The 18,333-nt window shown below is 40.2% G+C and overlaps 1 protein-coding gene across 2 annotated transcripts; it reads right to left on the reverse strand.

Annotated features, from left to right (window-relative positions):
• Nucleotides 1–7,003: 7,003 nt before the first annotated feature.
• Nucleotides 7,004–11,318, reverse strand: LOC107680288 (membrane-spanning 4-domains subfamily A member 4D-like). Of its 2 annotated transcripts, XM_016476124.1 has the most exons (7): nucleotides 11,249–11,318; nucleotides 10,221–10,327; nucleotides 9,567–9,680; nucleotides 8,798–8,854; nucleotides 8,481–8,639; nucleotides 8,199–8,312; nucleotides 7,004–7,647 (listed from the first exon to the last, which is right to left on the reverse strand). In XM_016476124.1, the coding sequence occupies exons 2-7, from the start codon at nucleotides 10,323–10,325 to the stop codon at nucleotides 7,609–7,611; spliced, it is 588 nt and encodes a 195-aa protein (XP_016331610.1). In that variant the 5' UTR covers nucleotides 10,326–10,327; nucleotides 11,249–11,318; the 3' UTR covers nucleotides 7,004–7,608. The 2 variants fall into 2 exon arrangements, with proteins under 2 accessions (XP_016331610.1, XP_016331611.1); XM_016476125.1 differs by lacking the exon at nucleotides 10,221–10,327 and having other exon boundaries at nucleotides 11,249–11,316.
• Nucleotides 11,319–18,333: the final 7,015 nt, after the last annotated feature.

Consider the following 18,333-nt stretch of genomic DNA (forward strand, 5'->3'; position numbering starts at 1 on the left):
CAAAACGCGTGTGAAAAAAAAAATATTGTCGGCTATCAAAGACATTCGCATTCGGACGGGATTAGTTTTCTCAGAGGATCGCTGAGTTTGCCGAGAAACAGTAGGTAATTTGCTCTGGGATTATTACAGAGGTTGTGTGAGAAAAACAAACTCTTAATTTGACTAGGAATTAATATTCTTGTCGCTACAGTAGAAACATTCTGCTGTTGCCTGTTGGAGAGTGTTGTTATATAAACTACAGCAGTGCATTAACTTATGAACCAGATGAAACAATGAATGGAAATACAATTTAAACTCACTAATACTGATGTAATCAATAATCATATATAATCAACAAGAACTATCAAATACGAGTCTATCAACTCACTGACGCTGCATGACGATGTTTCTTTCCCACACATCATTTTATATGTTTGTGTTCACAGACAAGTCATATAGAACAGTGAAACTGTCAAATTCTGTCGTGTCTTGCCTGCACTGACACAGACTCCTATTGGTAACTCGGGCTTCATTTGCATACATTACTTAAAAATAAATGACTTGCATCTCAGAGCGAGCAGACGAAACACCATGCTTTCATGCAGTCGTGTAAGACAATTATACAGAGATCCTTTGACGACAGACTTTGCTCAGGCCTTTCAGAATAACCCTAACAACAGGCCGCTGGTTTGTCAAGTTATCCAAAGTCACGTGATGCGCATAGTGAAATTTATTCAGTAAATGTGTTTCCATCGTAGTTTATGTGCATTTTTTCTTATCGGATAAAAACTTTATCCTACTCAAATGTGCGCTTAAGTTTTTTATGCACACTTTTAAAATGTATGCACATCTTGACATTTCCATCCAGCGTTTTTTTTTATTTGCACGACTGCTAATTTCTTCTAGTCGGTTACTGGTCAAAACAATAGCTGAGTTACTTGAGTACTCGTGGTTTATGTTAGTTTAAAAACAGACATGATAGGCCATTGTTCATAACAATTACACCTCTTAAAAAAACGTTAACATAACAATTACCAATTAAAAATAATTATATTTTTTATTAATTTTGTACATACAAAGTAACATGTTATATAGACTGACTGACATGCACATTGTAACCTTAACATCCACATCTCTGACGTGCATCAGTGAATCAGGTTCTTTAAATTTAATTCAATTAGATCTCATTTATTAAACAAAAATATGCAGTTAATAACCATAGAAAAACATCACGCCATTCTGCAGTGTGCACTGTACACAATAGCTCCTAAAACTACAGAACAGATTCACTTACGCAGCATTTCAAAACGTTGAAGTAAGAAACGATGTATTGCAGTTTACTGTCACAAATGGCAAAACACAGGTGTGAAGAACAGCTTCAGGTGTTTAGGTTCTCTCTCTCGATGATGTGGTTAGACAATGGCCACTTTTAATTCAGGTTCACCAAACAGGACTTGATGTTTTCTCTGCTTGGGCCAGTTTGACATCTCGAGGGGCTTCAGTAACTCAACAAGATCTTCGCTAAGCAGACGTTGAGACGAGATACTTTGTTCAGTCTTGCTTGAAGAACTTCAGTGGTCTGCTCAGTGTAGCGACTGCTGTCAACAACCCTTCTCTGCAGCTTCAGTTTGAGCTGAATACACGCCAAATCAGACAGAAAACTTGCATTTGTGAGGTGCTTTTGATAGATTTTTTCTTTCAACATCGGTGCAAGATGTTTCTTCACTCTCTTTATTGAAATGTTTTGCTAATACAGGAAAACCTTTCCACGCTGCTTTTACTGTGAATATGGAAGACCGTTTCAGCCACTGAATAAAACATCAAAAAGTCACAATAACCTTTTTTTATTTTTTATTCAGTGACCGAAACGGGCTTCCATAGTTGAAGCTACTGGCAACCCATCTAATAGTGAAAACTCTACCTCTAATTTGATTGCTCAGTTCATCCACTGCACCATGCAATAATTTTGCATACGTGTGGCACTGATGAAATAAGCTGTACAACTTCAAGATAAACACTTCAAATTAACTGCAGCCAGACACAGTTTTCAATGAATCGTGTCGGTCAGCTAGACAATGTAAAATCTTCTTCAGCTTTGTTCGAGCTGACGCACCATCAGCAGCAACACCAATGAGGTTTTGGTACAGAAAGTTCTCATCAAAGCCATCCTCCAAACTCCCTCTCAAAGCTATGTAGATAGAATCTGGAAAATAACCATACATACCTGCAGCAGCGACACAAATCTCTGCAATGTGTGCAGTACCATAAATAACCACAGGAGGGGTCCTCGAACACCAAGAATTATGACTAAATGCCTGTTTCTTGCTCAACTCCAAATCAGCTATCATTTCTGACCTGCTGGACTTCACTGTGTCTCCCTTTCTATACCCCTAAATACTTCAGTGGAAAAATTACAGCATTGCAATGTGACATGCCCAATACCAACTTCTCTCTACCAGAAGAAAGGCTAGGGTATGACTGTTGTGTCTCATTGCAGTTGATCAAGTACAGCACTCATAACTGATATTCATCATACATCTCCTCCTTCACCTCAGTGCAATCAGGTTTCTCCAACACCTGATATTGCTCCCTCTGCATCCTTAAACATCATGACCATCACACTTTAAATGTTACAATTCATACAATGTTCAGCTTTATGTGGGAAATAGTACCATGAATGCCTTAAAGTAGTTTTTTGAACTTCTCCTCAATTTGCCTGTATTTTCTGGGCAGTAAAACACTGGCTTATGTCTGTTGTATTCGTGACACCAGCAGTGTTAAATCTGGGTAAGAAAAAAAATCTCTGTGTTTTATATGTGAAGGTAACTGCATTTACTTTCTATTGATTCCCAACATAAACTATACATGGATAAATCAGATGTAAATCACAAATATAGTACATTTGTGAGTATTCATGAAGATTTGCATTTTACATGATACAGGGCTCTATGTGTGTGTGCACTTGCACTCCTATCAATGACAAAAATTAACTTTCCCATTACAGGTTAGTATTTGTATTTACAAGGGCTTTTTTTCTTTCTTTTTTAAACCTTGGTAAGGCCATTTCTTCTAACGTTATTTAATGTCAAATGTCTGTCAAATTCGTACATTCATGTTTAGCATTAGTAGATTAGTATGATGCACACCTGCTCCATGATTTTGAATCACGTCCAGGATAGGATTTGAAGAATCAGGATTTGCACACCTCGCATGATCGGCAGCTTTTAATCCGTAGGTAGCATTGATGGCTGCCAAATGAGTTACCTAGTACAGATGCTCAGTGCCACCTCAACCACAAACTGTCAGCTCCAAGCAATTTGTGACCATAAAGGCAAGCTTTTAGACATCTTTGTAGGCTACCCAGGGTCAGGTCATGACTCAAGAGTTGGGGATGGTGGGTATCCAGGTATATCTCAGCCAGTCTCCCTAATAACTCCATACAGGGAGCCTGTCACAAGTCCAACATAAGCTGGATTCAACCACCACCATTCAGAGACATGAAGCATCAGGTCTTTTAGGATCATGAAATCAAGGTGGCAGAGCTGAAGGTGAAGCCAAATTTAGCCCCTACTGTGATTACTTGCTGTGCAATTCTTCATAAAATCTGCCTCTCCACTGGTGACACTGTTGAGCCAGTTGAGGCAGCACTTGGCCAGATGACAACAACGACGCTCTGCTACAAAGCTAAGACCCTAAGGGCGGAGAACATATTAGAGAGCACCTTGCTGCAGCAGCCTCTGCACCTGACAGAGATGACATTTACAATGTCATGTGATCTGGTCTTCTCTCTTTGGCCTCCTCTTTTTCCAGGAACTCCAAAACTGAATTCCTACACTGTATTTTTGCTGGCAAGGGCATAGCCTCGCTGTCACCTCTTTCAAGCTGGTCCGTGGAGCTGGACGCAGTGGATGCAGCTGAGGTAATCAGAAGGGAAGGCTGAATTACTTCATGCAACAGGTCAAACCTATACTATAAAAGCACTATAAAAGTGTAATAATTGTGTGGGTATATTGTATAAATATGATATACTTTTGATATTCACGGCACATCTTTAAGTACCAGCATGCACAAAAGACATTTAAGACATTTAACAATTATTAAAGTTCATGAGTCATACTCAATAATTTTAGAAAGCTTTTTTAATTTTATTATAAAGCCACTGGATGAATTATGTTTTGGGACTAATTCAAGGCAAACCTTTCGTGTATTTTAGGTTTTGCCACTTTTTCCCGGGCCTCTCTGGGTTGAATTTATCAGTGAGACCCATCTCTCGATGGACAGCTCTGAAACACAAACAGTCAGCCTTCGAAGAATGATGAAGATTCATTTAACATCCATTCATTCAAGACTGAATAAATAAAACACATTCCAATATCAAATTTGTTTTAAAGTTTGCTACAAACATAATTGTAAAGGTTTTGTTTTAACAAATGATCCAACAGACCCCTCACCCAACAACTGGACTGGATGCCGGGGTGTCTGTGAATGACCCCCTAAGCCACAACTAACACCCAGAGGCAGAACAGGACACTGGTTAACATAGCAGCAAGGACACATTACAAGATAAGTCCAGTTTTACAACCTAAAGAAAATTAGGGAGAGTTTTACTCTCACTTAATTCCCTATTGAAACAGACACATACTGGCCATAGAAAAGGACTTCTTTCATTAATTCATAGACAAACCTTTCTATGAATGAACAAGCAGATCCCAGGACATGGTGTGTATTATATACTGTTTTATGCATGCTTTATGATTGAATAATTAGTTCATGTAACCTTATTGGTGTCAAATTTCGTATCAAAATGATCGTGTCTTAATTTTTTGAATGATAGTCTATACCACATCTTCATAACTTCGCCAGGACTCTTGATACATATGAATCACATACGAGCAAAAAGACTGGAGCCCTCTCTGGGCTAAACTCGGGGACAGGAGCCCTCTCTGGGCTAAACTCGGGGACAGGAGCCCTCTCTGGGCTAAACTCGGGGACAGGAGCCCTCTCTGGGCTAAACTCGGGGACAGGAGCCCTCTCTGGGCTAAACTCGGGAACAGGAGCCCTCTGTGGGCTAAACTCGGGGCTCGGGGACAGGAGCCCTCTTTGGGCTAAACTCAGGAACAGGAGCCCTCCTTGGGCTAAATTCGGGGACTGGAGCCCTCTCTGGGCTAAACTCGGGAACAGGAGCCCTCTGTGGGCCAAACTCGGGGACCGGAGCCCTCTCTGGTCTATACTCGGGGAAACGGAGTCCTCTCTGGGTTTTATTACAAGATAAGACCAGTTTTACAACCTAAAGAAAATTAGGGAGAATTTTACTCTCACTTAATTCCCTATTGAAACAGACACATACTGGCCATAGAAAAGGACTTCTTTCATTAATTCATAGACAAACCTTTCTATGAATGAACAAGCAGATCCCAGGACATGGTGTGTATTATTACTGTGTTGTATATTGTCTTTTGTATTATATACTGTTTTATGCATGCTTTATGATTGAATTATAAGTTCATGTAACCTTATTGGTGTCAAGTTTCGTATCAAAATGATCATCTCTTAATTTTTTGAATGATAGTCTATACCACATCTTCATAACTTCACCAGGACTCTTGATACATATGAATCACATACGAGCAAAAAGACTGGAGCCCTCTCTGGGCTAAACTCGGGCACAGGAGCCCTCTCTGGGCTAAACTCGGGGACTGGAGCCCTCTGTGGGCTAAACTCGGGGCTCGGGGACAGGAGCCCTCTTTGGGCTAAACTCAGGAACAGGAGCCCTCCTTGGGCTAAATTCGGGGACTGGAGCCCTCTCTGGGCTAAACTCGGGGACAGGAACCCTCTCTGGGCTAAACTCGGGGACCGGAGCCCTCTCTGGGCTAAACTCGGGGACAGGAACCTTCTCTGGGCTAATCTCGGGGACAGGAGCCCTCTCTGGGCTAAACTCTGGGACCGGAGCCCTCTCTGAGCTAAACTCAGGGACAGGAACCTTCTCTGAGCTAAACTCGGGGACAGGAACCTTCTCTGGGCTAAACTCGGGGACAGGAGCCCTCTGTGGGCTAAACTCGGGGACAGGAGCCCTCTGTGGGCTGAACTTGGAGCCCTCTCTGGGCTAAACTTGGGAACAGGAGACCTCTGTGGGCTAAACTCGGGGACAGGTGCCCTCTATGGGCTAAACTTGTGGACTGGAGCCCTCTCTGGGCTAAACTCGGGGGCTGGAACCCACACTGGAGCGGGCTCTGGGGGCGTGGTCGGCAGACTTGACACTGGAGCGGCCGGCGGGCTTGACAACGGGCTGGTTCTGGATCAGGGCTGGATGCTCTCCAGAAACTGAAGGATCCTTTCCCTCCAGCTAAGTCCTGTGGTGTCTGGGAGGTCCACGGGGCGATAACAATTGGCCCCGATCCTGAAAAGAGAGTTTAGCGTGGCGTCGTCCGGCGCTGTTTTCGCAGCGATCCCGCAGAACTCCCACGCATACTCCACAAAGGGGAGATCTCTGCGAGCTAGGGTGGAGAAGCGAGCGGCTATTTCCATGCCGCGGGAAGAAAACAAGGGAAAACAAAAGACTTTTCAAAAGGAAAACAAAAACACGGGGAGAAGGGGCGCCGCTTACTGTTTGTGGGTCCGGTATTCTGTCACGTTGTTGCTACTGTGAGGGAGCATGGAGCGAGGAACGAGGAGACAAGGAGTACATCAACAAGGAGACTTTAATTATATCCAGGGAACCAGGAAAACACACGTAGCAGGAGAGGTTGACATATACAGTACCGTACAGAGAACTCAAAACAGAAAACACTATAAATACACTAAGACTAGAGGATGGGATGATGAGACACACCTGAAACTAATGAAACAATAATTGCACATGAGGGAAAACTGGGTCATGGAACGTGGGGAGCAAAACACAAAACACGGAACAGAGTCTGACAGTTTTAACACACAGTTATGTTTATTTTAGTAACATTAGTAAATCTTTAGATTTAATTATTTCTGTTACAGTGTTACTAGATAGTATTATTTAGCAGAGATTAAGTTCAGGGATTTCTGAAATAATAAAGACTACCAGTATGATAATCGGTTTAGAAATAAACTCAAACATCACACATTCATCTCACAGACGTCTCTTTTATATGAGGGTTTTCATCTAGAAGATAGAGTATTTACAGTGTTTGCAATGTGTCTAAAACGTTTTGTGTCAGAAGTTTAGAAAGTGTTAATGATTTTAGATGTTTATCAGATGTTTGTACATAGATGCTTTCCAGATGAAGCACTCTTTAGCAGAAATTTGAGATGTGCTTATGCCTGCATTGTAAAGAATATTTATTACAAAAAGGATTGCCATAAAGTATTATAGTAGTATAACCATCATTGACAAAAGTATTAATGCACAGTAATAATAAAATAATAAAGCTAGCTCAAAGATAAGTGTACAAATAATAAATGTCCCTACGCTCTGAATGCTGTTTTTATTTTAGGGTTCAGTACAAAACACTTTTGTTAGCATATCATGTACTGTATATATGCCGTTTTAAAGATCAGTTTACACAGTTGATTATTAGTGAAATATTATAATGTGCTGCCACAGATGTGCTGTCAGCTCCTCTTCACATACACAATGTTCAGATGATTTTGGTTCGTTCACTCTGCTGACGGCAGTTCCCGCATTACAACAACAGCCTGCGGAGACGAGGAAATCATCCATGAACATTCTGCCTTCACTATTACAAATGAGGAACATTTACAGTCAACCAGTCATGATCGCAAAATAAATCCAACAGGGTGATCAGGGATACATTATCTTACTCGTTACATGACTTACTAAAAAAAAAAACTAAAATAAATCATGACATACCGATTTGCCTTTAAATTATTTTGTTAGCTTACTTGTAGAAACCAAAGAGCGACAGAACATGAGCACAACTATGTAGGAAACAAAGGTTTCCCCCAGACATATTTAAGCGATGAATGCTATGATTCAAGCATTCTAGAGTCATATATTGTATTATAAATGAAATGAATGTTGGTATACACTTTACATTTGACATGTTAACACAATCTTTGAATGAACGTTAAAATATTAAATGCACAATATTGTTAATTTTCGTTATTTGAATTTAGCATGACTTCCTTTTTCTCCTGCTATAATAACCCAATCAGAAAAGACCTCCAGCCCAACCAGAGAGCCTGTGGTGCTTTCACAGGAGGAAGGCTGTGTGAGATGAGATTACCTGAGTCCTGCTGGATCGCAGCGCTGCCCTGGCGAAGAACGTCATAACTACAAGCAGAACGCCTCCTATCAAGCTGTGACAGAAGAACACTAGCTCCATGTTTTTCATGGGCATCTGTGAAAACGAAATGAGAGTATCTGTTTGTATAGGCACATATTTTGAATCTATTAAACCTGCACATGCATAATATCTCACTGGTTGAAAATACATCACCCATATTTTCTTTATTTGTATTCCTCATAACCATGTTTTTCATTTAATAATAAGAATAAGAACCCTCACATAATGTTGTTCAGCATAAATTTCCTCCTCCTCTGTGTGATTCTCATACATAGTAACCCAATGTGTGCGATAGATTCCAGCAATTGCTCTGGAGAATTCCACCAAAGCAGACAGCACTCCAATGACTGAGATGATACTCAGAGCAAGGCTGGCTGTGATCTGTGAGCAATCAAATCGAGACACAAACACATAAACAATATATCAAACACATTTAAACATTCTACAGAGAAAATGTTGTAGTTAGGACACAAGAATTCTCAAAATTGTTCACGAGTAGCTCACACACAGTGAAACACAATGGCTAAACAGACACTTACCATCTTTTTGGAGGGGTTGCGCTCAGACAGTATATATAGAAGGCCACAGATAGAGAACTGCAAAAAGCCAAGACATTTAGTATACATTTAGTAAAAATAACGAAAATAAAATTTTGCAGTATCCATCAGATGCGGCATGTTATATGACCATTCTATTGCCGTTTACGGTCACCGTCAGGGACTATTTTTCCAGTGGAAGGATGGCATTTCATGATTTAAGCTTAATAAAGTAACATATAATTTGCTTTTAATATATGTATTGTGTGGTAACCGTTTTACAAAAGCAATAAACCCTGTGAAGCCGTGGTTTACAGTGAATTTAGAACAGCTGAGGGGCGTTGTTAGGCACTTCACAACGTTAGCTAAATTCACTGTAAACCACAGCTTCATGTGGCCTATTGCTTTAACTCATTGGTCTCAAACTCAATTCCTGGAGGGCCACAGCTCTACACAGGCTGCGTCCGAAAGCTCTAAAATGCTGCCTTCGGAGGCAGCATTCCAAGGCAGGAAGGCATCAAGGCACGTCCGAATCCAAATTCTGCTGCTCAGTTCAGTGTTATAATTATACTGTTAATTGAGTTAACAATTATTTGGTTACTGACACAATGCATTTTTCATGCATTCTTTGTTTTTTCAGTGATTTCAAGGATAGAGGTGTAGATCAATGGATTGTGGCTTAGAAGTTTTCTTTAAAGTCTTTAAAGATCTTAAATACCTTTCAAGGCAAAACATGCAACTATAGTCAAAAGAGATGTGCAAATCAACATACCAAGACCCCAAGCCAGAATGGGGTGAGCTGATCCGCTGAGATGGGTGCATCTGATTGCACATTCATAGGAATTGCAAACATGAATAGACCTATACCCATCATCACCAGCACAACCTTACACAAGATATATGAAAATGGACAAACATAAAATCAATAATAATCAATATGCAATATCAACAATATTGCTTACGTAATCTTAATGGGGAGAGGGAAACACCAATGGACAAATACAGTTAGGCAGAGACACCTAGTGAAAACCGGCTGTTTGTTACACGCTCTCTGATATCCATGAAGTTTTGAGTCAAAAGTACAAATACACAAATGCTTGTTTTTCTTACTTTTTCTTGTCTTCGAATGACCAGAATAAGAAGCTCTACCTTTATTCTCCCTGTATAAGTGTTAAAGCGATGTGTGTGGGGATGCATATACCTATTCAGAAAGTGACTATGAAAACTAAACGTCCTCTGAGACACATTCACTCAAGTAAAAGTGTGAAAACTAGCCTTGGTTTCCCCTGCATGGCATCAGCATCAAACTACATGCCTATTATAGAAGAGTGTAGTACTGCAAAGAATAAGCCGGAGTGATCTTTGCTAAACTTGGTTTCTGTGATTGAAAGGACTGGGCGATGAGGAGGCGTGTTCTGTGTCTCACTCCGATACTCTTGGGTTGTCCTCTGAGGAAGCGGTGCACAGGTTTACTTCCGCCCGTCACGGTGGTGATGGCCTCTGATACGCTAGCTGCTCGATCCTCCACCATCACTACAGCACAAATCACAGTCAAAGCTATTATAATTACAGTTTTGTTCAAGGCTTTGGGCAGTGTTTTCTAGAATGGGTAGTCTAAAGACATGACCGGACAATGGATAAATGGCAAATTTCAGATAATAATGGTAATATGCTATTAGCCTGGAAAAAGGAGTGAAGCTGACACTATTTAAACTTTTTAAACTATTTAAACTTCTCCTGTGGAAGACTGAACAGACTGGATCCAAAACCTTCAAATGACACACAACTCATGTCTCTGTTTCAGTGAATTCGGCACACACTGGACACACAACCCTGTTGAAAAAAACAGCATATGCTGGTTAGGTATGTTTTGACGCTGGGATGCGGAGTGAATGTATAGCATCACAAACAAGTACTTGTCCAGTGTCTTTCTGCTAACAGCACACGGTTCCTGAAAATGTGGCTATAAAAATGTGGAGTCCTGAAATTTCAAGGGTCTCAAGTTTTGACTCTGTAAATTTGTGTAAAATAACCTGACAAACCTATTCTTCTGCCTTAGTCAGCTATACTCTACCTCTTGCCCTAATGCCCCAGTAACCACCTATAACACCATAGCAATTGTCTGCCTGCCTACCAATGCTTTAACCACCCTGAACACACTACCAAACAACACACTAGCAACCGATTAGGAATCAACTAGGACACCTAATCTGTCTGTCATTAATGCTGCAAAAAGTATTGTAATGCTTAAAACCTTCAAACCTCAAGACTGTGTACTGCATCCAATCTCAAAGCCTTTTTTTCTGTCTTCCAGTCAATTCCAAGCCATTCTTCACATTCATTCAAAAAGAAGTCTACACTTCAGCAAACTGTAACTGGGACAATCATACAATTCATGGGCAAGGAAATAATCAAACAGTGCTTAAAAGATCAGTATGAAAGCTTATCAAATACCTGCATGTGTCTGTGACAGAATCACCAAGATGAAAACAACGCAGTTGTGCAACTGCACAGAAAAGAGAAACATGAGAAGCAAACAGTGGGAGGGAAGGACTGGGCGGCCACTACAGGATGTTTGGGAAAAGAGGTCAAATCTGAGCCAAATGCTCAGAAAACAGAAACAATGGTCAACTTCATGAAGAGAAAGAAAGAGCAGAGCAGAACTGTAAAGCACGTCTCAGTGCTGTAAGGCATTCCTCAACTCAATTAAAAAAATGTAGAATGTTTTGACAAGAAAGAAACATGCGGATTGGTGAGAGAGTTGATGTTAAGGCAACTGTTAGAAAGAAAGGAATGGAATGTAAAAGCTCCCAAAAGATAACAGCTGGTTCATATGACAAACTAACTGGATCCAGATGTATCTTACTCTGCTTTACTAAGTTCAGTTTGGGAGTCTCATTTACATTTTCATAAATTCAGATTTTAAAGTAGTCTACTTTGAAACACGTCTTTTCATGTCAAGTCACCTTTATTTGTATAGCGCTTTTAACAAAACAAATTGTGTCAAAGCAGCTTTACAGTATCAAATAGGAAAATAGTGTGTCAATGCAAAAGGACAACAGTAAACACTCAATTTTCAGTTAAAATGAACAGGGAAACATGTAAACCTTTAAAACTCTGATACATGCAGAGCAGTTAAAACATGTCCGTTATGTGGCAGTGTCCCACGATCACTAAGATATCATCCAGCAGTTCACAATTATTGGATACAATCTAACACAATGTTTCTGATAAAGATTTAAAGATGTGCATGATACTTTTGCAACCAAAGGTGAGTCTAACTGTGAAATACATGTTATTGCGCCATCTAACGCCAAAAAAGGTGCCACTGGGATGGGTGGAGAAGCATAATTTTAAATGCATTGGTTACATCTGCTTTACTTAACCAAGCCCCTCCGCTGGCAATTTTAATGAATTGAATAGCATGATCGATAGTGGTGTAGTATAAAGAAAAAGGCTCAGATGGAATTAAGCTATTGATGCTTTTAACTCCATGATTAGAATGGGGGGGGGGGAAGAAAGATAGATAATTTTTACCTAAATATTTCCGTGTTGCTATACCAATAGGGTTAATGCGAAAAACATTAAAAGGGGGTTTGTGAAAGGGGCCGATCATGTACCCTTTGTCTGCTTCCTTAGCTAATAGACTATCTACGATGTCAGGCTCTTTTATAGCAGACTGAAGGACGCTAAGCCGGCGAAAAAAACCTTCAGCAGATCAATTAGCAGGTAATTCACAAAACACCAGTTTGGATGGTTTTTTAAAGCTTTCTTGAGTTCACTTGTGTTGATAGGAGTAGATGGCACAGCCTTTATTTTCTCTTTGAGGGCAAACACTCTTTGGGTGAATGTCACCACAATACATTTACATTTACATTTAGTCATTTAGCAGACGCTTTTATCCAAAGCGACTAATATAATATAATATAATAATAAAAATAAAATAATTTTTTTATTTTTTTTTTTATGATGAAGTCAAGTAGCTTCGAAAGAGATGGGTTTTCAGCTGTCGCTTGAAAATTGTCAGGGATTCAGCATTCCGGATAGGGGTGGGAAGATCGTTCCACCAGCCAGGAACGGTGAACGAGAATGTTCTGGAAAGTGATTTTGAGCCTCTCTGTGATGGTACCACGAGGCGTCGCTCACTAGCGGATCTCAGACTTCTGGAGGGGATGTAGATTCGTAGTAGTGAGTGGAAGTAGGCGGGTGCTGAGACTGTGGCTGTTCTATATGCAAGCATCAATGTCTTGAACTTGATTCGAGCCGCAACCGGTAGCCAGTGCAAGGAGATAAAGAGAGGTGTAACATGGGCTCTTTTGGGCTCGTTGAAGACCAGTCGTACCGCTGCATTCTGTTGTACAATAGCTGCAAATCCAGTCGTACCGCTGCATCCAGTCGTACAATAGCTGCAAACATGAAGAAATCTACAGTTAGAGCAATTACAAACGTTCTCATTATAAAGAAAACAGAGGGGAGGAGTAAAAGCTGACTAGTTCAGTCTCTGGTTAAAACGCTGAATAAACATAGCAGCTCTGGCAGAGAAAGACTTGTGATATTCATAAAACAGCGTGCCACCATAAGACATGGCTAGGTCTGAAATGATAGAGAGGTAAGTGTCCAGTTCTTGCCTCCTTTCTGCTTGAATTTCACAAATAACATTCCTAAAAAAATACATTCCTAACGGTGATGTTAAATTCAGCCATGGTTAAGCTCTTAACCAAGAGTCTGGGGTCACTTTCTTTTAGTACAACAGATACATCACCACAGTCTACTACTCATTTATCGCTAGACTAGATCTACTAACAAGATCTTTACTAAATTAAAAAGTCATTGCCTGCCAGGATTTGGGCCTTCAACTGAGGAGAGATTGCTGCAGCTGGTGGAAAAAAACGGTACTCCAGGTGAAGCTGTTGGAACGGCGGAAGTGAGGGTTCTCCTGGGCAGGAAGTTTAGGTTTTTGTTTGTTTGGGATGTACTGGCAAGCGTCGCCTGTGGATGAAGCGTCTGGGATAGAAGATAAAGTAGTGGCCTGTTGCTGGTTTTCGAGGGCTTGTAGTCTTCCATCCATGTTAGATATAGCGTTTTGAATTGAGGACAAGGCTGAGAGGATTGGGTCCTAAGGCTGAGGCTGCAGATGAGATGCTGAAGACTTTGTTTGTTTGGAGGTGCACGGAGAGAGATGCTCGACTGATGAATGCTTCATTTTTTGAGTAGCTTTCCATCCGGAAGGCCGTGGAGTGAAGGCTTCTGATTGTGGAATGCTCTCTTGTTCCTGAGCAGTTTCTATGAAGATTCAGAAGAGGTCCTTGTGGCTGGAATGTGGTGGAGTCTGGATATTCATTTTATATTGTGCAGTCAGAATTTTCTCTCGAGGCCAGTCGAAGATAGATATGAAGCTAATCTGGAGCTTCGTCTTGGAGGTCAATGTGGTTGGATTGAGTTTACTCTGACATATCTGCGGAGAAGATGGCCTGTTCTTCAGTCTCAGAACAAGCCATTGCCATGGAAAGAAAGGTAAGAAAATTTATTTTTATTAGTCACATGACGAAGTGCAAATGTTTGTGACCGAAGAGCATGCGTTTGACCGGTCTTAAATGCAGTTGATGATTTGGAGCAGGTGGAGTAATTGATCAGCTGAGCAGGTGGCAATTAGTGGTCTGCCTGAACTACGCTTGAATTCCATTTAATCACTCAAGCTCCATTTTTTTCTTCGACCACCTTGTGAATCGACACCCCCAGGGCAGGGTTGCCACCTTGTGGATAATCTAATTACTGCAAAAAAAAAAAAAAAAAATAAATAAATAAATGTGCATACAAAGTATGCACGGTTACAAAAATCTGGCGGTGCATACTATTCTGATGACTCATGATCCAAAAAAATGTATCTTCCTCTACTACTTCACATGACTTTAAGTTAGAGGAGGAGAACAGCTTAGAGCCCCTAGAAAATGGAAGTAGAACTACAAACTACTATAATCCATAGTAACAGAACTATGGGCTGTTATACTGTTCTCATGTCCGTAACTTGTCAGCGTGTCCTCACAATTATATATGCTAGACTGCTTATTGCTGCAGCTGTATAAACACAGTTGCGAAGATGCTACTGCTTAGTATTTCACTCCTGCATACAAATGCAAGATTGTTAAACATGACACTTAATTTAATGATTGCTTATGGTTGCTCATTTAGAAATAAAGGCAGACCATACAATATGCAAAGTGAAATGGACTAAGAGTGTTCACTTATCTTAGATGTTGATTTCAGATGCTTTCTGAAGCATGCTGCAACTGCTACAGCAGCACTATCCAAGTATTTAAATGTTGAACAGCAAGTTAATTGGCTGCTGATGTGAAAAGAAATGAATCAGCTGTGAATAATGAATAATTATGGGATTATATCAGATTTAATAACAATTTAGAACATTTATTTATAACAGATTTATATCCTTAACATTAATTTTGACCTTTGAGTGGACTTCAGAAAGAGTACTTCCTGTTTTACGATTTTCTCACTCACATTTTTGACCAGTGTGAGTGAAAATGTGACTGTAGAGAAGCTGCTGGGAAGGCTCAGAGTCGATCAGGTCACCACTACATTTCAGTTTAGTTCCTATTCTCCTTGTTTGTTGCCTTGGTTACTGTCACGATCACCACTCCATCCCATACCTTTGTCACTCAGTCTTGGACTTAATTTCCCATTATCCTCTGCCTGGTTTCATCACTGATTGTCAACAGCTGTCTCTCATTAGTTCTGTCTATCAAAGCCTGGTTCATGTTTATGTTGTGAGTTACTGTGATTATTCTTTGTGTATTCTCTTGGTTAAATTCTCTTACTGTTTATTAAAGTATCTTTGTTTAAAATTCTGCATCATGTATATTGTGTCGGCCACCATACATGTGACAGAAGAACTTACCCAACCCAATGAGTATTTTAAGGACTGTTTTTGACACAACAGCCGGTCACTGGAGGATTATGTGGAGGAGTTCCTGGAGTATTACCATGAGGCACGCTGGGACAATGAGACTTTGAAACGGCTCTTCTGGAGCGGGATGGATGGCATTGTTGGACAGATGCTGCTGTTGAGGAAGGATTATTTTCCCTTCGTTGAGTTCATCAACTATATCTTGTGGATGTGCTTATTATCCCTCACCGTGTGGGTCATTGAGAATGACTCCACTATTAACTCCAACTTTCCAGGACTTTGACACCTCCAGCAGCCATCTCTCTGCCTCCTCCAGAAAGAACACATCGTCCCAGCCCAAAGTGCCCAGGAGAAAAAAAAAAAAACACTTTCATAATGTACTTAAAATGCTCTATTTTCACACATTAATTTTGCACTTAATATACTAAAAAAAATGTTTTAGTACTTCTTAAAGAGGACATCAGATGCCCATTTGCACAAGTTGGTATGATTCTTTAGGGTCTTCATGAAAAGTCTACAGCATACTTTGGTTAAAATTTCTTAATGGTAGTGTAAAACAACACCCTTTTTACCTTGTCAAAAACAGCTCTGTTCACAGGGTCACGTTTTGGTGAATGTACCTTTAAATGCTAATGACTCTGCTCACCCCGCCCCTCTCTTCCGTGGGCTGAGCAGCAGTTCTCTGAGACTGTTAACGTTAGGCATATTCATCGTGGAACTTGCTAACTAGCACATTATTAGGAAAGGCGATTTGCAAAGATTCATAAAAAAAAAACTTATACTCACTTCTTCTGGAGGTGAAGCTGGATCACGAATGGAAAGTGAATTTTCCCAAAATAGCATATTTGAGTACACCTAACTGTAGTGATGGCGAGATGAAGCCTTATGAAGCGCAAAAGGGTTAATTTCTCGAGGCTTCATTTGCTCACAATACTACCTGGTGGCCAAAGAGTGTAAAACAAGCAGATACGTTACAGATGACCTGATGTGATCTGTGATACACTGTATTTTGCGCCAGTGAAGGCTTAGAAATAATGATCCATTTCCACATAGACTAATCTATTTATATGAATATGTGTATTTTCTAGTGGTATATAATGATTGTATAACATAATATAACATAACTGTGTAATAAACGTATTAGCTGGAAATGAATGGGGCTATCAAATGTGTGTAACTCAAGTCTTTGCTCATAATAGGCAGGAGGGGCAATATTATTAGTCTAAAACTGGAAAGTGGCTGGGTCATTAATTACTCACCTTCATGGTGTTCCAAACATGTAAGACCTCTGTTCATCTTCGGAACACAAATTAAGATATTTTTGATGGAATCTGACAGCTCTCTGACCCTCCCATAGACAGCAAGGGTCCTTACACAATCAACGTCCAGAATCGTAGCAAGGAGATCTGTAAAATAATCCATGTGACATCAGGGGTGCAACCGTAATTTTATGAAGCTACAAGAATACTTTGTGCGCAAAAGAAAAAAAACAACTTTATTCAACAATTCGTCTCCACCCTAGCGCCATTTTGGAGAATATCCACTAAACGTAAACGGCATATGCTATTCTGTGTCAGCAGTGGGCACGCGGCGCAGCTGATGTTTACGTTCAGTGGATACTGAACCTTTTATAACCTCTTTTTAATTCAACTGAAGAAAATGTTCATCCATCCATTCTTTAACATCCTTTAGACATGCTAGTAGAGAAAAAAACAGAATTGCTAGAAGCTAATGGTAAATAGAGCTGGGTGTCATCTGCGTAGATGTGATAGGAGATCTTATAACGCTCAAAGATCGAGCGCAGGGAAAGCATGTAAAGGGAAAATAAAACTGGACCCAAAATTGGACCCTATGGCACTCCACAGGTGATCAGCACTGGGGATGATGAAAATTCTCCAGTTTCTACAGATATACTCCTATTTGAAAGATAAGACTCAAACCAGTCTAAGGCAGCATCACAGATGCTAACCTCGTGATTTAATCTATTTAACAGAATGCAGTGGTGCATAGTATTAAATGCTGCGCTTAAATCCAGCAGAACAAGGACTGCACAGTTTCCAGAGTCGACTGATAATAAGATGTCATTTGTCACTCTTAAAAGGGCAGACACAGTACTGTGCTTAGCCTTAAAACCAGACTGAAAAGGGTCTAAGAGATTAAATTGTTGATTTCAAATTAAGTTGTTGGAGATTAAACCACTTTTTCCAGAACTTTCAGCAAAAAGGCCAACTTAGAAATGGGTCTATAGTTATGAAATTCAGAAGAATCTAGGTTTGTTTTTTTAAGCAAAGGGTGAACCCCGGCATGTTTAAAGCGGGATGGAACAGTGCTGTTATGCAGTGAGACATTTATATTGGAAAGTACACTAGGTAAAACATCATCCAATACCTCCTTGAAGGGTTAGTTCACACAAAAATGAAAATTAGCCTGTGTTTTACTCATCCTCAAAGCATCCTAGGTGTATGTGACTTTCTTCTTTAAGACAAATCCCTATATTAAAGGGGTCATATGATGCGATTTCATTTTGGAGTGTTACAAGCTCCTGGTGCATAAAGAAGATCTGTAAAGTTGCAAAGACTAAAGTCTCAAATCCAAAGAGATATTCTTTATAAAAGTT

Source organism: Sinocyclocheilus anshuiensis, unplaced genomic scaffold, assembly GCF_001515605.1.
Source record: "Sinocyclocheilus anshuiensis isolate Anshui unplaced genomic scaffold, SAMN03320099.WGS_v1.1 scaffold1274, whole genome shotgun sequence".
Classification (NCBI taxonomy): Eukaryota; Metazoa; Chordata; class Actinopteri; order Cypriniformes; family Cyprinidae; genus Sinocyclocheilus; species Sinocyclocheilus anshuiensis.

Bases quoted from the DNA above. Each gene is read 5' to 3' on its own strand.
- LOC107680288 (XM_016476124.1), bottom strand. From the start codon at position 10,325: ATGGTGGAGGATCGAGCAGCTAGCGTATCAGAGGCCATCACCACCGTG. The intron at 8,855-9,566 runs GTATGTTGATTT...GGCTTTTTGCAG, and splicing joins CATTCTGGCTTGGGGTCTTG to TTCTCTATCTGTGGCCTTCT. The intron at 8,640-8,797 runs GTAAGTGTCTGT...GATTGCTCACAG, and splicing joins GCAACCCCTCCAAAAAGATG to ATCACAGCCAGCCTTGCTCT.